At 41.3% G+C, this 25,249-nt stretch overlaps 1 protein-coding gene across 1 annotated transcript in view; it reads right to left on the bottom strand.

The window, feature by feature from the left end:
- Nucleotides 1–513: 513 nt before the first annotated feature.
- Nucleotides 514–25,249, bottom strand: part of TTLL5 (tubulin tyrosine ligase like 5) — a 132,544-nt gene continuing 107,808 nt past the window's right edge. Inside the window, 4 exon segments of the mRNA XM_061463629.1 lie at nucleotides 514–780; nucleotides 5,714–5,791; nucleotides 10,498–10,574; nucleotides 17,618–17,838. Of these exon segments, the coding sequence (XP_061319613.1) occupies nucleotides 740–780; nucleotides 5,714–5,791; nucleotides 10,498–10,574; nucleotides 17,618–17,838 (417 nt within the window). The 3' untranslated portion in view covers nucleotides 514–739.

Below are 25,249 nucleotides of genomic sequence, written 5' to 3'. Positions count from 1 at the left end.
CTGGAGTCCTTCACCAAGCCACTACTGCAAGTGATAGGAACCACCTGGGCCTTAGGGTTCAATCTTGGGTCTGAAAACATCAGGCAATTAAAAAAGTTTATAAAGCCTAAACAAACAGAAATCAAACCACAAAAATAAGCCACACAGAACATAAGCATCCACCAATGAAGCATAAAGACAGATTTAAAATCCTGTCTAATATAATAACAGCAAATATTTTGGGGGTGTGAATTAATAACCAAAATTATAACCAATACAAACAAATGAAATGACTTGACTCAAACCAATCATTTCTATGGCTCTGTGCCAAAATTTAAGATGGCAACCAACACGGATGTCTCCAGTCATATGTTCTAATATTTTTCTCTGCTGTTGCCATGTGATGACAACAGAGAATCTTGGCTGTTACCAAACTAGAACAGACGGAAATGGCTGAGCAAATGAGATTTTATGCTCAAACTTGGATCTTAGGAAGAACAATACAGACAGCTGGAGGATCTCCATCTCATCAGGAAGAAGTGGGAGGAAGGGAACCCCACGACTCGGCAGCGGAAGCTCTCAGAGGCAGTCATTCACCTCAGCTTGCAGATGTATCATCATCTTCTACAGATGTTCAGATGCTCTCCTCTGTGGGTTGTCCTCTCACCAGGGCCTCCTCTTCACTCTTTCCTGGGTGTTTGGAAGGGTGGTGGTATGAAGTCACTGCCGCTTCTTCCTTTGCCCCAACCCCCTGGATTCCTCAGCTGGTGTTCAGTGTTAATCCTCCTCTTTGAGCAGAGGCTGGAAAAAAACACAAAGCAAAGATTTTGAGTAATCCTGGGGGGCTGTTTTGTGCACTGCTCTGGAAATCTCAGCCATCAACAGAAATCTGTATCTCCCTATGACACAACCTTCCTCTACGGTAATAGATGAGATTACAGATCAGTATGATAAAACCTAACTGAATCAGCTACTGTGTGAAAAGTACTCTTGGCATTCCTTTCAAGCCCTAGAATGCCTTCTTCACTCTTTGCCTCTGACTCATGTGACTCATCTCTTCACAAGCTCTTCCTGTAGCACTAAATCCTTCTGCAGTAGGCAGAAAATCCTTCTATCAGTAGGCTTTGTCTCTGTGCCTTTTACTTCTTTGCTTACATGGGAATCTATTTTTCCACTCCAAAACATGCTTAGGACCTTGGTGCAGGAGAGATTGGGGTGTGAAAAGGCTGATCTTTAAAATAAACAAAATGGGGGCAAGGAAAATATAATTTCTTCCCATTATTATAGATATTTTAATTCTACATACTGCAACATTTTCCTGCTTAAACAGGTTATGGGGAAAAGTCAATGTCATCTTCACTTCTTTACTTAAAAAACCTTAGACAGTCCCTTAAAAAGAAAAATCTAAACAACTTTGAAATGTGGCATGTTTATTTTGGACAGTTTGCATTTTACAGCTAATGTAGTAGGTAAAGCTTGTCTTGTGTATCTAGCACATCAGCTTGCTTCTAAATGACAGTGTCATTTGTTGAGAGGTGTTTATTAAATGTATTGCTATATTTTAAAAAATACATTCTCCTTGAAAGCCCAGCATAGAGCCAAACATCACATAGCACAGAGGATCTGGAAAGATGTTTAGAAAGCATGATTGCCAGCTATGTCACTGCACAGAAAGTCTGGAACCTGAACTGGGAACCAAACTGTCAGGCATCTGTACTAAGATAGGATATACTAGTCCAGAAATCTATCCCTTGGCAAGATGCTAAAATTAAGGAAACAAAGGCACATGAGAAAGAAGGCCAACTTCAACCTCATCTTCCTGTTTTGAAGAGACTTTTGAGCCCTCCTTTTGCTACAGAAATGCACAGTTCAGTGTTTGTCTTTTCTCACAAACTGAATTAAAATCACTTTGTGTGAGTTCCTCTTGTATGACTACTTTGATGTCTCAACACAAAGAGGGGCATTCCTATGTCTACACGTAAATATGTAGGTTCCTACCATGAGTACAACTCATGGCCAATTCAATCATTTCATAAATATTCATGTATATAATTCTATGAAGTTTTGTCACTTCAAAACTACCGGTGAGCATTCCACCTCCTTCTGGTTGAGTAGGCTGAAGTTCTGGTTGAGTAGAGGGGACAGAAAAAACCCTCACTGCCTATAGCAGCCAGCTTTAAGGGTTGATTTGCCCTTGTGATATGAGGCATTGTAGTGAACCACCACATACAACAGAAGGAATCTCCTTTATTCTCTGCCTGACAGGAGATGTTAAAGTATCTGCCTGTATATCCGTCCACGTTTACATACTATTATGTCATCCATGACTGCACCTCAAAAACTTCACTTTCATACTTAGAACAGTTACATAGGGGGAAGAAAATTATAACCTCCATTTTACAGATACGATTCCCAGTCACAGGGAAATCACTGGAGTTGCATAAAGTCTTCTACGGGATACCTGCACACTAAAATTCAGCGCCATATAGACTTTCCCAGCACAGATATACACAGCCTTGGTCAGACAGCAGCACCTAATCTACCCTGCTTCCAAGCTGCAGGAATGAGAGCAGTACTAGGTCAGGAACCCATGCTAACACTTTTTTTAGAGCTAGTTCGGGCTAGCTAGTTTCATCATACCCACAGCAAGTGTGTGATGGAACTGAGAAGCATATCAAAGACTCCTGAATTTAGTGTTGAAAACAGGAACTTCCCTTCTCCCTCAAAAGCTCTGATAATCCTAGAAATTCAGATTTTTTATCCCAGAGTAGAAGGAATTTCTAATCTTAGACTGATGCCCAACATTCTCTGGATAACATATAGTGCAACTAAGAAAGGCAATAAATAGATGACGTTTATTTATATCCATGGTGACTGACACTAGCAAGCCAGGACAGCTGACAACTCAAGGCCAGCCTTCCCTCCCCCATCTTTTGGGAACAATTTCAAGTTGGCTTGCTGGACTGGGAAAAAGTGGCAGGGGAAAGCAGCAGTTCCAAGTCACAAAAATTTACTTGGGAGTATGGAGGGTGGCACAAACAGTACACAAAACTGCATTCAAGTGCAGTCTCCCTGCATGAAAAGAGCAGTAAGCAGCCTCATTAACAAGTGGAGGAATAGCAGTTAAAGCCAGCATGAGCCTTTCTGCTCCCCATGTTACAGACAAGACACTGGATGGGCTCCTCACCCCAGCCCTTCTGTACTTGACAACCTTCATTCTGATTTCCCTTATTCAGCTCCCTATTCCCTGTTTTGCTCTGGCTCTCTCTTCTCTGGCTCTTCCCTGCATTTCATTTCATAACTTCAGACACTCCTTTTACCCTATTCACACACATTTTGGCGTCTATTTTTAGCATCAATAAAATAATGCCAGATTAAAACAAAATCCGATTTGGATGGGCAAAGTTATCCTGCCTATCAGTAGCTTAATGCCAAAGGGCCAGATGTGAGACAGAAGTAGCCAAGATATTATATAACCTCTCTCTAGTCTTTGCACACCTGATCTGAAATGGTATTTCCAACACAGCAAGGAAATACAGGCAGTTCGCCATCACCTAACTACTGAGAACAAGCAATGCTCAGCCTCCAGGCAAGCAAAAATGCCAACTGCCTGAAGTCATTACTTATCCTGCTTCAGAGTTTTCTTTGAGCCTGTCAGAAGTGAAGGCTCCTAAAGTTCAAGCTGGGTTCTAGCTCTTCAACAAGGGAAGCCAATTTCTGGAGACTGTCCTTTTCTCTTTCTCCTGCTTTCCCAGTGGTCCTGAGACTCAGAATATCCTTTCAGTGGCACAAAACCAGTATCAACAGGAAAAAGTTCATTCCTTTCGTAAAAGAAAAGCAAAAGGTTGACTAAAAGTGTGAGAGGTAGGCTGCTCTCACAAGTTAAGGAATAAATGTCATTTCTGATCATTACAGATGAACACTGACCCTCAGCTCTAGCTGAGAGGTGAAAGCTGAATTGGATATCATCTTCTTAACATCATCTGAGAAGGTCCTGAAATGCTGCTTCTGGCAGAGTTTTACACTCTGCTGGGATTTAATGAGACTTACCCATAGCTTTCTGATAACTGGATAAACTTGAACAGTTATGTCCTGTTGATGATTTATATCTATTTTAAAGGTACTGGTTAGAGACCAATGTTTACTCATTGCAAACATAATGGTTTACATAACATAATGGATAATGATTCCTTGCTCCTTCAAAGAGTACCAAGAATGGGGGTAAAGAGAGGTCTTTCTTTACCCTTCTCATTTCCCTTCTGGCCCATCTGGTACTACAGCTTGTCTGTCATTATCTGATGTGGGACAGAAGCAACAAATATAGCAAGGAAAGAAATTATCTTTCCCTCCCCACTTCCTGTTTGCCCTCTTTGTGAAGCTGTTGGAAGTCAGCAGGGGAGAGAAGATCCAGGATGTTTTCATGATGCATGAAAGAACAATGGCTTTAGTAGGATAATTCTAAGAACAAACGTGAAACCAAATATCCTCTACTGTAATGGATTCCTTGCGCTCTCAAATAGGGAGGCACAGTAGTAGGATTCACCTCAAGTTTCACTGCTTTCCAAAATACAATAAAGTGGACAGATTCTGTTTCTCATTAACACTTTCTCTGCATGGAAACAGTACTACAGAGAAAGATGCTGACAGAATGTCATTGCTGCTGTTGACAATATTGCAGTGTGAGAAGCTGCACTGGAAAAGTTTGATTCAAGGTGCTGGATATCACACAGCTGTTCCCTTTCGGTGACCCATCCAGAGCTTCTCAGCCAGACAGGGGCTTCTAGAAGGATTCATGTGGAAGATGTTATCGTTATTCCATTCCTGGAAAAGGATAAGCAATCAGATGACATCAAAAGTTGTTCTTTTGTGTCATAAGGTATCTTGCGCCTGAGTAGCCAAAGTAGTCTGAGGTAGAGGTTACTCATTTGAAGGTCACCATTTGAAGGTCACCTTTCAAAGTCAAGACCACTTGTGCAGTCAGTCACAGCAACAACAGAAAACCAGGAGGATGGCAAATGAAGATTGGAATTAAAAGGATTAGTGGGAGGGAGGAGGCATACCAGCAATGTGCTGTGCAAAAACCTGAGTGATTTCTTTCCCCAGCTGCTCCTGATGAAGGATTTGGATAGTGTGGTAAGACCAACTGAAATCATAGCCAAGCTTCCTCTTGGGAATGTGGTAACAACATAAAAATAAATACATTGGTGTTCAACAACCTACTGCCTTCTGAGGCTGCAGGGGAGCCTGGCAGAAGCTCAGGGAGCCTGGACAAGGCTGGGCAGCTGGGAATTCCACACTACTGTAGCAAATGGCTGGGAGTCTGACACAGGCCATGTACAGTGGCAACAGTACTTATCCCATCCCACCCACCCCCTTTACACTCCAAGAGAATTGAGAGACACCGGCTTATAAAAGAATCCCCAAATCCCAGGCATTTTCTTTGTTTAGCTCTGGCAAACAATACAAATTGATTGTATGTGTCTTGCTTGAATGCCTGTTGTGTTTACTTGTCTTTTGTTTTGTTGTTTTGTTTTTTGTCTTGCTAGTGCAGCACAAATTTGAAGCTTGTACTTTCACATATGTACTAAAAGAATCTGTTCTTTCTTTAAGCTTATCTAAAAGCAGCTGCATTTCAGGGATAATAGTAATTGAAGCAATGGGCAGACAACAGCCAGACACATATTAGCACCTCCAATATTAAATCTTATTGCAGGTCTCTGATAACAAGACATACCTGACCTTCTTAGGAAGGACCATACAACAACCTTGGATATAAAAACCTTTAGAAATACACAGCCTACCTGTAGATTTTCTGTAAAATGAAAAAAAAAAAAACACCACCACAAAAACCAACCCTGGAGTGTGCTACATGCAGAGAAGAACAAGTGCAAAAGTGTTCCTTACTACCACTAGTTTGCAAGCAGACTCCATTCATTGCACTATACCAGATCACACTGCTTGCACATTCATCTTATTTGGATGGCGTTCAGACAATGCTCTCCACCTTAGCCTAAAGAAGGAAATCACTAGAAAACTAAGAACAGCAGCCTGCTTTCTATGTGGATCAGATCCAAACCAGCTTATTAATCCCCATATTCTTTAGCTGGTCTCTTTGCAGTTCAGGACCTAGTTTTAAGCCCTTACAGATGATGACACACTATTACAAAGAGTTGCATAACTTCAGGACATGGCATTCATGCAGATACGGGGGCCAGGTGAATGTCAGAATAAACAGACAACTGTGCATCATTCTGAAACTAAGCTGAGATACAGACCTGGGAATCACAGGGAATAAAATTAAGTCTATTCCACCTAGCTCAAGAAGTTTCCTCTCTAGCTTCAGACTAAGTTTTGACATTTACCTTCTGTATGAAGTATTCTTAAGAGAACTAGAATACAAATAAATTAGTTATGCTTTAAATAAGAATAGGTAGAGATCCAAGACTTTGACCGAATTATTGGTTTTCGCTGCTGTCAAACTCAGACAGCATATTACTAACTTTTACTTCCCTTAATCAGTAACTCTAATGCTATTTTCTTCTCTCAGCACATTTAGCAGAAAAGCCATATGGACATTAGTAATGTAAACATTAGCACAATAAAACTACATCACTGTTCAGTCTGAGTATGAAAAGGTGAAGTTCTGTCAAGTCTGGAGCCAGGCATCAGTCTTGCCCAGTTTTAATCATGATTCCTATTTGTTTGTAATTATACAGGTTATTAGCACATTATATTTTTGCAATAGCAAAACAAAATCCCAGAGTCATACTGTCTTCTGAAGCCTTTAAAATAAAAATTTCACAAACTCTCTAGAAGTTGGCAGCAAATAAAAGAAAAAAAGCATGAAGACAGAAGACATATTTCACTCGGAGCTGCTGTTACCTTTACAAACCAAACCAAATAAAATCAGCTGGGGTTGTCATCTTGCGCATCCACTCCACAACTGCACTGAGGGGTTAACTATATTTTCAGATTGTTCCTCTCTCCAGGCTCCTGCAGACAAGAGTCCAGCTCAGGAACAGAGAATCTGCCTGGGACTATGCTGTTGTATTTTCATAAAGTTCCCTCCATCCTCTACTTTCCCTAAAATCTGCTGCTTTATCTTTACGTATTCAAAAAGGAAGAATAATAAACACAACAAATTTTAACTATGAGGTCTCCCATGTAGGTACGTAGCATCCTTGATGTTTCTTGCCTGTTGTTCAAAAGCTAAAAACATGTAATGCTTTTTAATCTAGAACTTCACTTCCTTGAGAAAAAGGATTCATGCACTATTCACCTAATGCCACTAGAGAGGAACAAATATGGCAAAATGTCTCCATACACCTTACGCTATTAATATATACAGCACAAAAATGACCAGCCTGTAGGTTCCTTCCTTCATCATCTGAATTCACCATATCAAACACAGCCTCATAAAGACAACCTGGAAATGGATAATCCACCATGATACTTAGCTTAGCAAGATATTTAGCAAGCTATATTCTGAAGCAGACTTGGAAAAGCGAATTGATTTCTTAGTTCACAGTCACCCTATTTCACTAACACTAATTGAACTGCTAACTTCTGTGAAGCAGGAAACAATCAGTGTAATGTGGAAGGACCCTCAAAGTAACACAGAATAAAAAAAGCAATGTGATAATGGTTGTATGTTCAGAATGACTGACAACCCCACTAGTAGCTAGGTGTTGAATTTCAGCGAAAAATCAAGTCAGAATGTTCCCTAGAGGTAGATATTCTCAGTATTTCTTTAATAGAATAAACCCTGTTAAACTTTCAGGAACTTTGATAGGAATCTGACTGTTTAGACACTGCAAATAACCCCAGATGATAGCTGTCAGATTTATGTCTATAGATACTCATGAGAATCTCTGCCTTCTTTCTCATTATACCAGTGGCACGCAGCTCACACACAACTTCTGCCTCTCCATGAAATGAGGATGAGGCCATCAGGATAAGAGACAGTCACACTTTCATTGTAGTCATGGCTTGTTTCAGAATCCTGAGCTGCTTTCCAGGTATGCTGATTTTTATTCTCCCTTTTACTTCATCTCAAAGAGATTTGTCCTTAAGAGCTTCAGCCCAGTGTACAACACTATCTACAACTGGTGCTCTTTTACAGCTGTAGTACTAACCACCAGTGAACTGTTTTCTGGACAATCTGGTTAAAATTCTGCATACTGGCTGACTCTTCCTTTGATTATCATCCTTACTTTTGGTTAGATCATTCATGACACCTCTATGTGGTTTCTCTGCAGAGTTCAATGGCTATCCTCAAATAGGTTGCTAGAGTCCTATTCAAGCTCCTGACATTTTTTAACTTTCATATGTTGTTTATACAAAGGTTCTTCCTGGTTCCTCTTTTACCTCTGCATCTTTTCACAGCCTTCTATCTTTAAATGTTTACAGTTTATTCTGTAATCTGCTTGCTGACTTGTGCCTCCAGCCCCTCTAGTTGGTATCTAAGATGCTAACTACATGTCAAACAGCAACCCCAAATAAGTTGCTGATGAGGGGAATCAGGGCCCTAGTATAAGTAATCAATGGAGAGAGTGAAGAAGAAAAACAGCTGTTCCTACAGGAAGGACCAGAGTAGTTTCTGAGACGCACAGAGTGGGCACAGCAGCCTCTGACGCATACCAGTGGCTTGGTGCAAAGCTGAAGAAAGTATTATTCCCCAGTTTCCAAGAACAAACGTTTTCCTCAAGTTAGTTAAATCACTGCAATATTTAGCACTGTTCTGGGAGCGATACACCTCTTCTAGCAACAAGGAAGCTTTGAGTGACCCACCCACCATGGTTCTGCTAGCCTGTTCCTAGCCAAACTAGGTTTCTACATCCTCACATCCTTTGTTTCAGCTTCAGAGTGTAATTTCAGTACAGCGCCGCTAGCCTAGTCCTACACAAGGAAACATGAGCGGATATTCTGAGTTCTCACTGGATTACAAGTATTCCCAGAGAGGATGACTACACTGAACTAGGGTTATCTAGCCTATATTCTTCCTGCTGCTCTGGCTGTTGTTTTTGTCATTAATGTTATGAACAATCGACATGCATGCTGTGCATAAATATTCACAGAAACAGGGAAGGATAGAAAAATGCTACCTACATATATCACAGAGATACATTACAACAACACCCAGAGGAGATGGAGGGACTCTCACTGAGGTTAAAATTACAGGGGCAACTGTGAAAGTGGTCTTAAAACTGAAAAAGAGACAGAATTCAGAGCACATGTAAGTCTACTCAGCAAACCAGTTTTGTCAATATATTCAGAACTCCATTTTTACATTTACTTCTAAATTTATGTGTAAACTTGCTTCATTTACTGTACTAAAATCTCAGCTTGATTTTAGTCTACACATGAGACCAGAACTTTTGTGTCAACTATACATACACTACACTGTTGATGATTTTATTTATTTTTATAATCCCATTATATTCCATTCCTATACCGTCATATTCCTATGTGCTGTAGGGTCTTTTACTGACTATGGCCATTCACCCTCTACAGTTTTTGGTAGGATAACTGGAGCTCTTGGCAGCTGGTAAAGTGTGGGAGGCAGTTTGGATCTGTATGATAAGTGCATTAACTGAATGTTTGCGCTAGAGGATCAGCAATAAAATCACTGACATTAATAATGGAAATGTCATCTCTAAGTTTCAGAGCTAAACATTCAAGAGAGAAATTGGGTAGTTTACTCCTATGCAAACTCTTCTTTCAGCCTGTGAAAACACAGAGATCACTGCATTTTAGTAATGCTCAAATCACGTTTTCAGGGTTTTCACAGCAAAACAGAAAGTAAGAAACATTTTTTAAAGCATTCTAGGCCATAATTTGTCCATATATTCTATTGCAGCACTATCATAAATTACTGTGGGCCATGGGTAATGCAGGTTCCTCAAGACTACACTTTACCTGCAAATAGGTCTGCATCAATGAAAAATGGATTAGGTACTCATTTACAGCAGATAAACCTGTTTGAATTAATTAGCTACTATGGAATGATGAAGATTTGGTTCTATAAGTCTCAGTGGTTTTCCTTTGGAAACTTTCACCTCTACTGATTGACTTCACTATGCAGCTGATTTACAAGGGTCAACTATGTCTTTGTGAAATGAGGGGCTTTTCTGCAAGACAGAAGGAAAATGTAAAGAATGTCCTGGCCCTTTATTACAGGCCAGGCTTAAACAACAGAGCATCTTGAGCCAAAGCCTAAAGCAAAGCAGAGCCATGTTAGCCAAGTATTTTTTCCCAGCCACATTTTTAGGGATCTTACTCTTCCAACTCTATGAAACTCAGCCTTCACTCCCTTCTATTTAGTCTTTTTAATCCCAGGGGAATAAATTCCCTGCACAGTTGAACCCAGGCTGTTACCTAGGAACCACTACTTGCAGGGTAGGCAGCTGTGTTTCTTCTTCTTGCTGAGAAAGTTTTTTCCCTGCCAGTTCTTGAGAAAGTTGAAAGCATCCCAGCATACCCACCCCTACTTTATTGGTCTTTGGCACTGGAACTCACCTGTGGAATTTGTCCCTGGCTCACAGGATGCATCACTGTTCTGGAATCGGTTCAGCTGCCTTTCAATGGAAGACACCCTAACAGATAAAAGCATCAAATTAGAGATAATAAGGGACATACCAAGGAAGAATGAAAGTCTCAACCAAAAAAAAAGAAGAGAGAATTCTCCCAATTTGCATAACCTTACTGGGATTGTAGCTACAAAGCTGTGCCTCAACATGGTATGAAAACAGCGGTGACAGCAACTGACTCCAGAACGGCAGAGCAAGACAGATGAACACTCAAGCCACGAGTTTAAAACACTTAATTATCCCACATGCCTTGGAAGCTGATTCTGGAGGATAAAAGAGATAATAAATGGCACTGGACCACCGAAGTACAACTCTGCTAGTAATGCTGTGGTTACCTTATTCCAGTGATATGAAGTAAAATGATTAAGCAATCTTAGAACAAAAATGCACATGCTGGCAAAATACGCCACATTCAAAAGTCTTTGCATCTTGTCTCAGCAGAGACAGCTCATTTAGGAAAGATTTCTCACTTGTCTTGGAAACTGAGACATTGCATTTAGTCTCCAGTAGTCTAGTGCCAGTCCTCAAACAGATGCTTTATGCAAAATCTCAGCGTTTGAGTTACAGTAAAACTATATTCTGTGGAGTACAACTGCACTACTTTTAACTCTTATAAAGATTCATTACCAAACTGAGACCATGCTCTCCTACATAGAAAACGGTTCAAGGAAAGGCCAAGTTATATAACTACAATGACCTGTTATGTCCTTAAAATCTAGATAATTGATCCATCTATTCCGGTTTGTTCTCTCCTCCACATCCCTCCTGCCTTTCTTCCTCCCTGCCCAACTCTACAGTGATCAATCCAGACTTCTGTGTGCACACTTCTGCCTCTCTGCCAGAGTCCTTCTTCACTCATGCAGCTCTACAGCATTACAGTTACTGTGAGCTTTTCTCCAGAAGAGCACTGTACTCTCCAACCCCCACGGGATGCCCTGATGACTAACAGACCCAGGCACACATGCAGTTTCTATAGCTTTGTCTGAAACCTTTTGCTTTCAGATTTCAAAGTCAGCAAGCTGCCAGCAATCCAGGTGCTCCTGGCAGCTAAAAGGCCAGTGAAGGACTCCTGTATTTTATATGTCAGTTGGATTTTAATGAAATAAATTGGAGTCCATACCGGAAGGAAGGGGGATGCAGATACAACATTTGCAAAACAAAACTCCTTACTTCAGTCAGTCATAAGTTGAAATGCTGTTGTCAAATGAGGTGCCTGTTTCTATATTTGTTGTCTCTCAGGGAGAATTTTTGATCTGTACTTATGGTTTCTTTTGCTGCTGACACCATATGGTCCTTCTGGGAACTGAGAATCCAGATGGATCTTAATGCTTCATACATGGGTATTCTATGCTCATAATTAGCTTGTCCACTTTGTTAACACAACTGTCAAATTAAGCCCACCCTTTTGTAGGCAGAATATAAGACTAGTGGTTGAAGATGTCATCAAGAATGCCAGCAAGTACAACAACAACAACAAAAAAACCCAAACAGGGAACAGTCACACTTCTACTTTGGAAGCATAATTTATGTTTAGAAAATAAACTTTCTATGAACTTGCCTTTCTTTTCTCCTGCCTACACAGAGTGCACCTTGATTCTTGCAGTTTCAACCTGCACCTCCACACAGCTCATTCTCAGATCTGGTTTCCAGTCACTGATCTCCCACCACACTAAGATTACCTCTCTTCCATCTCTGCTGTCCAGATGGAAGCTCCAGTGCCAGAACATACTCACTGCTTAAACTGAGTTAATCCCTTTCCACTGTCTTCCTCCTTGGATTGGCTGAAACCCTACTGCCTTTCTCAGTTTCCTGCTTGTAATGTCTGTGCTATTTTTGCTTCCACTTCTCTAATGCAATCCACTGTTATGTTCTCCATTTCTTCTTCAATACCAACAAAAACAGCCCTCACTGTCCCCTCCACTTAAATATCTGTCATTTTGTCCTTTTCTCTCTATACAGTTATCCCCTCCTTGAAACTGATACTGACTTCCTTAATTCATGCACTAAACCAGCCTTAAGCTGCCCAGCCTACTATAAATTTGGAAGATGCTCTTGTTCCACAGGTGACAAAGAAATACTTGCCTAACTAAAGTTTGAACACCTTTGTTTTAACAACCTATTGCTATAGGATGCTACCAACACATCTAATGGTTCAGCGGGGGACAGAACTGACACTAACAAATTCACATCACAAAACCCCCAGGTTTGACAAGAGGACAGCAACAGATGTGAACACCCAGAGCCAGGGAGGCTTGTTCCTCTTTGTTGCTCTTGGACAGGATATGTGTGCACGTGTATCTGTGTGTATGATCTGAGGCTAGCCAAGGGCTAAGAGCTACAGGCCCAGTGAGCCCAGCTGTGTCAGGGTGTTAAATCAAGGCATGTCTCTCAGATGCACTGCTTTTGCTGCCAAAATAGTCTAAGGGGCAGGCAGCCTGATTAACCCAGATGCTCAGGAGCTAAAAAAACCAATTGTGTCACAGTAGAGCAGTAGCAAAAAAGTGAAAGGGGTTCCAGTAACAGTTACATGCTTGCTCTCTTGATGCCTAGTCTCTTTTCAGTGGGTACCCGGCTCACTTAAGACACTTCATGCATGCCCATGAATAAGTACACATAGGCAAGATGGGATACAAAGCAGAACCACAGTATTTTATAGGGCTCACTCTATGGCCATCATTCTACTTTTGGCACAATTGCCAGGCTTAGACAGCCTGTCCTAGAACAGCTGGATATTGCCGCATCCAATTGCAGTCGGGACTCCACCCTGCCATGGGACTGATTTCCTGAACCCTGGAGAAATGCATCACCTCTACCCTATTTCTGTACTAGTTACAATAGAGCAGAACTTCTGCTCTTCTGCTGATGCCACCATGCAAACAAAATACACAAAGGAAGGACAAGGTAGAAAGATTTTGTGCTGTGATGTTGGGACTTGAAGGAAATGTTTCTTTTGAAAGGCTTCCTCAATAGAGTCATTGGGAATGACATTTACAGAGGAGTTCAGTACATGATCAACATCCCCAGTAGTTTGTGACGTTCCAGTCTATTGCTGGCAAAATCTGTGATCTTAGGCTCTCTGTCTCCCTCATAACATCTTGAACTATGGTGATTTTTGATACCTAGCATTTCTCCTCTTTATATGCAGTGGTCTAATGTTGATAGCTGAATTTTCCTGACATCTTTCCTTTGACTGTTAATTCTGTTCACAGGCTGTTCAACTTTGCTCTCCTTGATGCTGCTGTAGTTTCTTAAAAGTTACTTTAGGAATGATAGCACAGAAATGTGTATTTATTACGACTTAGTCATTCCTAAAAGCAGAGAGATTTTCTGTCTCCCACCTGTACCAGTTCACTCTGGGTTCTGACCCAGTTGAGCTAATGTATTTTTCTACTTTGCATGCTGTCATCTGTAACGTGAAGTTTCAATACAGCAAATGCTACTTCCAGGGACATCTGCTTCATTCCACAGCTTACGAATAACGTATCTGTGATCTCTGTCCCAAAATGTTGCTCTCAGCAGGTCGCATCATGGTTCACAGACCTGCCAATAGTAGTGACAATATGAGCAGTTGAAAGAACCTAGTCTGACTCTTGGAAAGAAAGACGAGCTTGTTGTGTTAGCTGTTCAAAAAACTTTCTTTCTGCTTGTGATATGAGCACATTTAATCAAAACTATGGAGCCCCATGAGACCATTTTGTGGGGCTACATTTCAATGTAGAGCAAACTATTAAACCATTTCTCCCAGTTTGTCTTTTTCCACACCTTAACACAGGCCTCAGTTTTCCACTCTATTAGCTTAAGCAAGGAGCCTGCTTTGGACACAATCCATTATAAAGTCAACCTACTACCTTTTACAAGTTGAGAGACCGAGAAAACAAGAGAGGCCAGGAACTGGAAAGACAAGACTGAATTGTCTGGCTGTTCCATTACATTTTGCTTTATGTTTTAACCAGGGAAAAGTCCAAGTTAGTAGATAGTTTTTGAATTAGTCAGTAATGTTCATCTTCAGCATCCCATTTCTGTTTGTAGTTGAGTTTTCTACTTATTCTTTTCTTCCTCCTCTGGAAGCCACGTGTGCTAGCTAGGGGAGAGGTGACAACACATGCAAGAAAGGGATAGGTCAAAGAGACAAACTTGATCTTAGCTTGTTTTCACAGTCCAGTCTCTGGAGAAGTTCTACAAACAACTTTAAAAAGATGATCTTTATTAAGATGTTAAATAAAAGCCAGGCAGTACAACAGCAGACAGAGAAATAAGGTCTGGCTTACTGAAATAAAGTTGGGGGGGGGGGGGGAGGAGGGGATGGGGAGAGGGAAGAGAGGCACAAAAGCTTTAACAACAGAATGGGATTAGTTTCAGTGAGTCTTGTGGAAATAATAGATAGTACTGAGATCTTCTTTGAGGAAAGAGATCAGGAAAACAGCCAACAAATATTAGGGGGTGAGAGTGGGCAGCAAATCAAAAATGACCTGACAGAGAAATGAAGCAGCCAAACAGCCAAAATTAGATATTATGGAGAGGGATATTTGCCATTGTCATAACATAAGGATATAGTAGTCTCACACTGAAAAGGACAATTCCGGGTGCCACAATGCAAGAACCCTGGCAAACTGAATAAAATATAGTAAATTCAAGACAATTAAGGACTTATCAGGGGGAACTACTATCTGAGGTTAACAAAACCTCAATAAATCTAAGTAATGTTAAGATATTCCAAGAAGTAGAAGGATATTAAAAAGACAGAAAGTATTTGCAATGGAAAGTGTTTAGGGTGGTTCAGAAAGGAGGAACAAGGTACAACAGGATGAAACAAAGAAAAAAATCAGATCACACATCAGGATAGACTTTCTGATAAGGCAGCTGCCTGGATTCTTAAATAGTCTTCCATAGTACATGGTGTGGTTTGTGCCACTGGAGGTTTTTGACAGGAGGCTACACACAATGCCTGAGAATACTTCAGACAGAGTAACAAGGAACTGTAAAGAACAGGCTGGCACATGCAAGACATCTTTTTCTTAAATCTGTATTCCTTTGACACAGAGGCTTCTCTCCATTCACTCTCCTTTGTCAATGCATCTCTGGTCTTTTCCTGACAACAATGAATGGATTAAATTAGGCTGAGACATAGCAGTTTTTAAACGATATGATCAGCTCTCAGTATGCTGGAAATATAGCTGGGCACTGCTGTTTTCTATGTAAGTGAAAAAATGTTACTGTAAGATCCCATGAATGGCAAGAATGGGTTTGGAGTCTTGTGCTGGAGACTGAAAGGCAACTTGGAAAGTATTTCCGGAGTGGCTCCTTGCAGCCTTCAATACTTGGATTAGTTTTCTGAAATTCTAAAGGAATCTTTTGCTTTTTTTCCCCCTTCTGTGCATTTTTGGTGCTGAACTTTTTCCGGTTTTCCCACACTCCTGCCTGTCACAGAGCAGAAACCACAAAAATGCAGCAAAGTAAAGTCTGTCCAAGGAGCTGCAATTCCATCTCACAAGGATAAACATTTCCTCTGCCAAGAAGTGAGCACAGCACACCGGCATCTTCAAATACACATCTCAGCTGCCCGGCAGAGAAACGCACTGACACAGCCTGTCACCTGTACTAACATGAGCTGCCCAACATAAAAGAGATCAGATAGCAAACCCACCAGCATATACCTGGCCAGACCTGATGCTCACACCTGCATTTGCTGAGTTGACAAAGTCTACTAACATCTTCTTTTCTTTTTAAATAGTTTTTTTTGGGTCAATCCAGTGTGCTATCTCTTAAGATAGCAAGAGAACAGGCAGGAAACACACAAGCTTCCCCAATGTAGTTCTGTCCAAGCTCCTTAAATACACTTGCAGTTCCAGATTTGATCCACACATGCTGACAGTGCCCTAGCATCTTCATAAAGTGTCTTTTATCAGCAATCTGTTATGAAAACTTCTCTTTTTAGACAGGAAGGGAGCACAGAATCAGGAAATCTCACAAGAACCTGCTCTGAAAGCTTTATAACTCTTCCGGCTGTAGATGAAGTACAAGGAAGGAAGTTATGAATGCAGTTTTTACTCTTCAGTATTCAGGGATGAAACAAGTCTGAGGATATATGAGGAAAGACCTGATAAAGGATTTAGTCTAAAGCAGTTCTGTTATTTAAGAGGAGGTAATTGTTGATGACGAAGCTACCAAGAAAAGTAACGGATAAGAACAAAACACAGAAGTCTTGTTCACATTCTCTCATAATGCACAAAAGAGAAGACACATCAAGAAATGGAAAGGGAGGAAACTTACAATCAGTAAGCAACATTTCATAGTGGGTTGGGTTTTTTTAAATATAACATATGCCAAATCCATCTACCTTAGAATGGCAAGCCCTATATAACTAAAAGCTGAGTAAAAGTTAAAAGCAGAACTTCTACAGATAATGAGGAAAGCTGTCAGTACATTAGGCACAATATAAACACCTCAAATGAAATTCAACACTTGTGCTTGAAGGCATAAGTCAATCCTTGTGTGTTGTTTTATTTTTGCAGCCTCTTCTGAGCCATCAGATTCTAGCCTGCATCAAAGATTAAACATGGAGGGAGTGACTCAAGTGCCTAAACACAGATGTCTAGTACCATATTGGGTACTCTCAAATTATGTGAGACATCTGCATGGGACTGGCAGATACAACACAAGATCTACAGAAGACTTGTGCTCATCTGGAACAGCACCTGGAAGGTCAGGTGGAATAGTCCTGGGCATCTAAAATGTCACTAACAACATGTATTTAGGTAACTGAATCCCACCTTGGATCAGATACTTCTCTGATTCAGTCTGGTAGTTCCTATGTCCTTATGTTTGTATGATGTTACAGTCTTACCTACCTTACCATTGTGAAACATGAAACTGCAATATAGTGCATACCTATTTCAATGCACACAGCTCAGGTTATTCTGAGATTTATCTTGAACAGCTCAGCCCAAAAGATCTATGTCAGCCACACGTAGACAGGTTCTTCTCTGATATTCCTTCTTGAGGGAACCAGTGCCAGCTTGCTGCTGCAAATGGGAAGAGATAAAACTTACCTGGAAATCCTCTGGGCTGCAGCCTTTCCGACCACTGCCTGCCTGTGGTTTGCTGGAGGCTTTGGAATCAGCTGAGAAGGCGTACTCTGGGATGGCATCACTTTGTGCAAACTGGGTATTTTCTGGATACTAGAAGTGGCACTTGATGTCTTGTGGGCATCAGAGCCAGCTGGCATAGGTATATGGCTGGTGCTGAATTGTGAGTAGTTGGCAAAGAGAGTCTGGTAATAAAAAAAAAGAGAAAAAAAAAGGGAAAATACCAGAGTGAAATCGATGATTACCTCTCTCAATATTGCTGAGAGCTGACAGAGGGGGTGACATTTTTATGAAGACAACCCAGGGCTCCAAGGACAGTCCTATACATAGAAAGAAGAGTTAAGAGGTCAAATCAGTGAAGCAAGTTTTAGAGCTGAATTTTATTCCCTTAGAAGCTGGGACTAGCTTCTAGGAAAGCAGACAAGCTCACTGTTGCCACAGAATACTATTCTGGATTAAAAAAAAACAAGAGATCCTATCCTCAACTTGTAGTGGGCTCCATCCTCAAAGAAGTAAAGCTTTTCTTGCTTTGACAAACTTTCTGCATTTATCTTGCTAAATAATTCTTTGCGTGGGAAGTGGGATTGAGACACAGTTCAAGGAAGGAAAAGAAGAAGGTTATAGGGAAGATGTTACAGTGCCAGTTGTTCAGTTTAACCCTGTAAGTACTTGGAATAATGGAAAGGCTCTCAGGTACCTTCTCCAAAAAAGGGATGTTAGGTCAGCAGCTGACACAAAGGAAATCCCCAGTAATACCAGGGAACAGAAAATATTTCTGTTCCTATAGCAGATGGGAGAGTAAATATCTTGGAGACTTATCACCAGGAACAAGAGAATCCACATGTTGAAAAACTGGAGAACTGAGCAGTGGACTGGCAAAGCAGTGAGTGAAGAATGGTTCCCACAGGAGTTCTGCAAACTGCTCAACTCTTTTCAGAAGGAAGCAACCTGCTGGGAGTTCTGCCTTGTCTTTCCTCGAAGTCAGTCAGATTCCCAAGGCAAAGAGGCAATAATACCACAACCATGCAGTCTGGCAGCTAGAGGTCAGTGATGGGAGATAAAGGGAGATGGGAGATGAGGGGAACAGCTGAGTGCTCACCAGTCACCTCAGCATGACCCTGGGAGCCTTGCCCTTTACTGCATTTGTCCTCAGTTTCTTCTCTGGTGAAAAATATACAAAGCCACAGTGAGTAGGCTCCAGGCTCCAGAGAAAACCACAGTCTGAGGGCTGACTGAGTCTCAACACACAGACAGGAAAAGCCCCTCTCCCCCGCAATTCTCTGGCAAATGGCAGGGCAGCGGTGTGTGGGAAGGCGTTTCTGACAGGCAGAGCTCTAGGGAGAAAAGGAAGTGCAGAAGCCAAAACAGGCCTGTTTCCTACCTAGAGTTCACTGACAAGACGCCCTTGGGCACCCAATCCTTCTTAACCTCTCCCTTCCCTGGAGCTCTACCTTGATCAGAGCTTTCAGATTTGGAGTAAGTAGCTCGTACGAGCGCATAAATCTGGAAAACAGCGATCACGCCCCACCTCCCCCCATCAAAACAAACCAAAATGGAACTTGGCTTAGTCTCTTGCATCTCAGAGTCCGACACACGGGGTTGGGACAGAGATCCTCAAGTCACTGTAGCCCTTTCTTTTTCAGGGGTGACATTTCATTGTGCTCTGTTTGACATTATGATATTTCCTGTAAGTTCTTTTTCTTGTTATTAAAATCACTAAGATCCAAGGGTCCACAAAGCATACAACCTTAACCCCTTCCCTGTGCTACCATGCGATGGCAAGGAGGTCCATGACTAAACAAGCAAGCATAGATGCTCTGACAAAGTCTGATCAGCAAAAGCTGGGCTGAGACCTACCTAAAGGAAGGTCATGGATGTTTTCCTTCGGGGCAACGGACTTCCAAAAAGGCCTTTTGTCTCTATGCTGTGCTGAGATTCTGGCTGCCTTCCAGGCAAGGATGAGGAGGCTGAAAGCTGACACAGACCATAGCTTCTGGATTCAGCTACAAAGTATACTGCCCTGCTGTGAACTCCATGGGGACAGGACAGGAAACCAGGAGAAGCTACTGTGCAAATAAAGAGGGCAGCTGGAGAAAGCAGAGCCTGACCGCACAAAGAAAGGGCTGGGAAGATATTTCAGCATATTCAAAAAGTAGGAGATAGACCTCATCACTCAGGATTCTGAAGGGTCTAGGGAGAGCAGAAGCCTAAACAAACCCTGAGACAGTCCTGAAGCAGGTAGGACACTACATCTATTGCTGCTGCAAGTGCATTTGGAACCACACTTCCCAGACTGGCAGATCTAACTTGATGTTGAAGAGACATTTGCTTTCCCAACAAGTTCGTGGGGCTACAAATCTGAAAAATAATTAGAACACCATGAGGCTTTTTAGTTAAAAAATCATGTACTGCACTAGTGAACTAATTATCCTGCACAACTTTCTGGGGAGACAGGACAGCATTAATGCTGCCTTGAACATGATTAATGTTAGCACTGACAGAGAAAGTGATTTCCCCTAAGCCACAGCAATATGAAAAGCTAGGTTTAGACTCAGAGAAGATCCTGACTCCCAGTCTCATATTTGCCCCATTAGCCAGCAGCAGCTAAGCTCGGGCTGCTCATGATTAAAAGCAGGGTAGTACTTTGAAGAACAGCTGATATATTAATGATCTTCAAAACCAGAAAGAATGTTCCTGGCACTTACCATCCCTGTATCTAACACCCATCCCCAGCACAGTAATGGAACAAACGTTGCAAGCAAAAACATGTTCATTCTGTGACCAGAGGAGGTAATGAAGCTCATTTCCTGTGAATCCGTCTCGGGGCTGAATCTTACGTATCTAATATAAAGCATGCCCCAAATTATGCCTCCTTTCATGGGTTTGGGGCATTCTTGTGTTGATTTTCTGCTGTCTAATTAGGAGTGGCCTCAAGCTGCAGCCTTTGCCTTAATTGGAGCAGTAGCTGAAGCCCCTTTCCAGATACTTAGCTTGTTATTTTCATAAAATTTACATGAAACATAGCCTTGAGATTTCCATCTCAGTCATTCAGTTTAAATTGGATCACCAAATCTGAAAACAATGAGAGACTCACCAGTGTATGAGAACTGACAGAGAGATGCACACATGTGTATTGCATAAAGATCTGTGCAGCTAGTTCCAAATCACAAGCACTGGGAACTGAAATGTTTATAAGCAATAAACAATTATGAGGATTTAAGTTTTTAAAAAAGCAAAGAAAAAGCAAACCAAACAAAACAAACCCCACAGCTTTTAGAAAAGCAACTGTATCTCAGATGACACTGCAAAAATACAGAGAATTAAAAGGCTTGGAAGACCTTGGGAGTCATGCAAATTGTTTAGTGATTATTTTGAACACACACTAATGCATTCAGTTACATTAGTCTGGATGCAATAATCAGTTGAGCTGAAAATTCACAAAGCGGCAATAAAGAACAGGCTCAAAATGTACTATTAACTGCAATAGTGCTAAACTGCAGTAAGAGGAACATCTTGGGTCATCAAGAAATTTAAAGAAGAGGAAAAAATTGACGATATGCACAGGCTGTTCTGAAGCATGTCTTCCTCAGTAAATTCTTTAAAATGAGACTAAAATAGACTATAATGAGTTGACATGGTGCCTTCTCCTTTGTCTCTCTTGCTGCTGGGACCTCTCTAGGGCAAGGATTGGACCGTATAATTGTATTGGAAAGATACTTAACACATGGGCGTTACCATAATTCTAATAATAGTGACGGGATCAGAAACTTGGTGACAAAATTTCACCTGGTATAAATCAGCACAGACTACTGCTTTCAGAACAGTTGTTCTGCTTTACTTAGACTGAGACTTTGACTCACCAGTATCACAAGACTCAAACAGGAAAAATGGCAGTTAGTACATTTAGTGGGAAAACAATCTGACGGAGAAAGCTGCAAAACAAGAATGAACAAGAGACTGAAGGGAAAGAGACACTGCAGATCTGACAGCAGTCCAATATATAATAGTTTAGAAAACAGTTTAATGATGCTTAAGGCTACATTCAAAGAGGCCCTGTGTCTTCAGGCAGGAATAATGCAGTTCTAGGAATACTAGGAATATTACCCTGAATACTCAACATTCCCAGTCAGATCTAAATAAACTGCAGGGAATTCAGAAAAGAGTCACATACATTAAAAGAACACAATTTTGCTGAACTTCATAAAATGAGGAATATTTCAGATAACATACCATTTTTAAATGCTTGAGAGAATTATTTAACATTAATTTAGCCCTATGTTTTCTAGCATGAAATCTACTTAAGCCTCTGATTGAAAATGTGATTGTAGCTGACCACACAACTCATTAACACGATGCATGTATGGTTTAACATAAACTTTTTTGATATAAGCAGGACTGATGGGGATCATTCCACTATATGACTGTACTTTCCTTCTTTTAATTTAGCTTTTTTCCCATGTGAAATGTTTTGCATAAAATTCTAAACCCAGTACATGTTAGGCTAAGTAGACAGAACATAGCCACACAGAGAAGGAGGGACCTCCCTAACAGCTAGTGGCATCTTTCCAGTACAGGAAACAATTAGAGAATAAACAATGATGGTATATTAGCTGCCTTGCCAACTGCAGCACTGATACTAACATCTAGCTCATAATGTGTCACATGAAGTCTCTTTTAAACATTAAAATACTGCTATGAGCCTGTTTTTTCTTGTCTTTTGGTTTGATTTTGTAATTCTTGTTCATTTTGTTGACAGCAGATCAACAGAAGTTTCTTGTCTCCACTTTCAAACTCTGCCCCTTTCTATTTTTGTCTCTTTTCTCAGGTTCTGTATTTTCTCTGTTCTTGAGCCTTATCAGTGCATCCATCTGTCTGTTAGGTTCTCATCCAGGCAGTTTGGTATTTCTCCTTTTGTCCAGGGAATAAAGTACCTATCCTGGCATCTGAGATCTATTTCCACCACACTACACTGCATGAACTAACTTGCACATACAATGAATGAAAATTGTTGGTTATTATTCCTCTTCCTCCACCTACACAGTATTTGCTACTCTGCAACGTATTGAACTGGTTAATGTACAGGCAGAAGCATTTGCCTATGTTATTAATCATGGTGCTTCTGTAATCTGTTCACATGCTATGCATATGCATATGACTCATACATTTGTTACAGATAGAAGACTGGCATGTAGTCATGTTGTATGGTCATGTCATATTTGAGGTGTGTCCTCAGATATATTAATAAATGCACTTCAGCTACTGACAAATAGCTAGCCTGCCTTCCAACCATAACAAGAACTTGAAAAGTCACATGGAAGAGGCTTGGAGATACCCTGCATGCATTCCCCAAAGTAGAGAGATCATGACACTCTTTCAAGTGATAGGCTTTCTGTTTTGGGGGATAGGTTTCTTCCGTTGAGAGCAGGCTGAGGAACTTCAATATAGCAAGCAAGACAACAAAGGATGGAGTAGATCTCAATACATGGCAAGGAACAGAAGGGAAAAAGCAGCCAACAGGAGATAGGTGGCTTAGGTGACACTGGCTAGGAAATGTAGTAAAACCATGCAGGTCAGAATAAACTACATTAGCTTTGGCTAAAAAGAAAAAAGGACAAATGATGGCCAGCAGGAAAAGGTGGGGCAGAAGTCAAAGCAGTTAGTGGGAAGGAGACAAATGTAGGGCAGAAAGTGTGTAAGCAGCAGCAACAGAAAAGCAGTTCTTGGGAAAGGCCAAGTCAAAGAACCGACATCTGAGAAGCTAACTAGCAGGAGGAAGAAGTCAATGACAGAAAACTAGAGGGAGCAGGGAATAGACAGATAAAGATGAGGGCGGTGAAGTGACTGGGAGAGGCATCAGAGGATCAGTGCAACTGTGACTGGAAGGGGAGATCTGGCTGAGAGAAGTGTCCAAGAGACAACCATTTTATTTAGAAGTTTTTCACTTCAGAAAGTCTGAAACTCCCCATGTTCAGAAAATATCTTTCTTCATTAATGGCAACTTCAGTGCAGCCTGAGCCCTGCGGCAATGGCCTCAACACTGCAACTCCAAACTGCTTGGCTCAGAAGGAGAAGGGAGGGAGAGAAAGAAGAGGGATGTTGTGGGGGTGAGAGGAGGTTTAACAAAGAATCATTTTAACAGAAACTCCTGAGTAATGGCTCTGCCCCAGGCCAAGAATAACATCAGCTCAATGTCAGCAATCAGAAGAGGGCTCAGCCAGGCCCCGTGGCCAGCTCCAGCCTCCTCACAGGCACAAGCTAGCTTACAGCCTGAACTCGTGAGCAGCCACAGCTGCCCACCCAGAGCCCCCTGGACGGAGATGAAAGGAAGACCTTCTGCTCAGAGGGGGGGAAAGATGCCTGTAGGTGAGGGAATTTGGGGATGGAAACTGCATGGCTAAGTGAGGGCTTGAAAGAAGCAGTGCAAAGAGTAAAGGCAGAAGGGCCTCTTCCAAGACGCTCCCAGAAAAGTATGAGGGCAATCTGCCTATAACCTATTCTCAAGGACCCTGACTAGTGACTCATTTTCTTCACAGGAGGGAGAGTGGGTGTTCAGACCTCCACATGTTAGCTGTGTTCTGGTTTTGTTGGAGTCCAGTCTGCCAGACTGCCCAGCAAATAGCTCCTTCCTAATGGAGACCAATCTTTTTTGAGTGAAGGTTTGTTCACTCAAAGACTTCCTTGCCTTTAGCAGGGAAGCTTTTTGGACATCACTCAGAAGAAAGAACACACATCTCTCTCCATAACAGCAAAGAAAGGTAACAACTGCATCAATGATCTCATTGTAACCTTGGAAACTTCCCCGCACAGGATAGAAATGCTGTTCCAAACACAGTGGTCCACTCTTTGAATCTAGGTGTCATTCAGAACATGAATAATACAAACTCTTTTTCATATTTCCTCCAGTTCTTAGACATTTAGCCCATCTTTTATCCTTGCAATTATAACAAAGGAGTCACATATCCTTCAGACAGTTCCATGCAAAGAAGTGAAAGGAGATGTTAAATTTAGTAATAACAAAATGTGTAGGAGGTCTGAAGAAGAGTTTCAGGGTTGCAGAGAAAACCTACATCTGGCATGAGGATCAGTGGCTGTCTTCTGCACAGTGAAGGTTCTTAAAAGAAATTAACACAATTCTTAAATAAATGAAGATTCTTCTAAATAATTTTTGAGTCCCCTTAGCATACTCCTCTTCGATAACTGCTCTTTTGATAACCGAATCAAATCGTATGAAAAGACACTAAGGAGGAGGAGAATTTAACCAAGATGAAGCCTTGATGGGGTCTGTTTGACACAGGACACAGTTGTCAACACAATTTCAAGTCCTTATATTTAGAAACACGGAAATACAACAGTGACCCAGTCTTAAGCACTTCTCAAAAAGAGCTCGGGTCAAAGCAGGAACACATCATCAGTGATGAGATTAAGTGACAAAGAACTATGGAGACTGTAGACAGTTCTAAAATTGAGGGACTATAAGAGGATGCCCCAAACTGGTGCATTAAAGTAAGCAGCATGTCAGTAGCCAAATGAAGGCGAATGCCAGTGCAGTGCAAGAAGCCATTGGGAATTAAAGCATAAAAACATCAAAATCAGCGC

The sequence above is a fragment of the Pezoporus flaviventris genome, unplaced genomic scaffold, assembly GCF_033815535.1.
Source record: "Pezoporus flaviventris isolate CSIRO_AGI_PZ_B2104156 unplaced genomic scaffold, CSIRO_AGI_Pfla_v1 ptg000036l, whole genome shotgun sequence".
In the NCBI taxonomy this organism is placed as follows: domain Eukaryota; kingdom Metazoa; phylum Chordata; class Aves; order Psittaciformes; family Psittacidae; genus Pezoporus; species Pezoporus flaviventris.
This window is presented reverse-complemented; position numbering and strand designations above follow the sequence as displayed.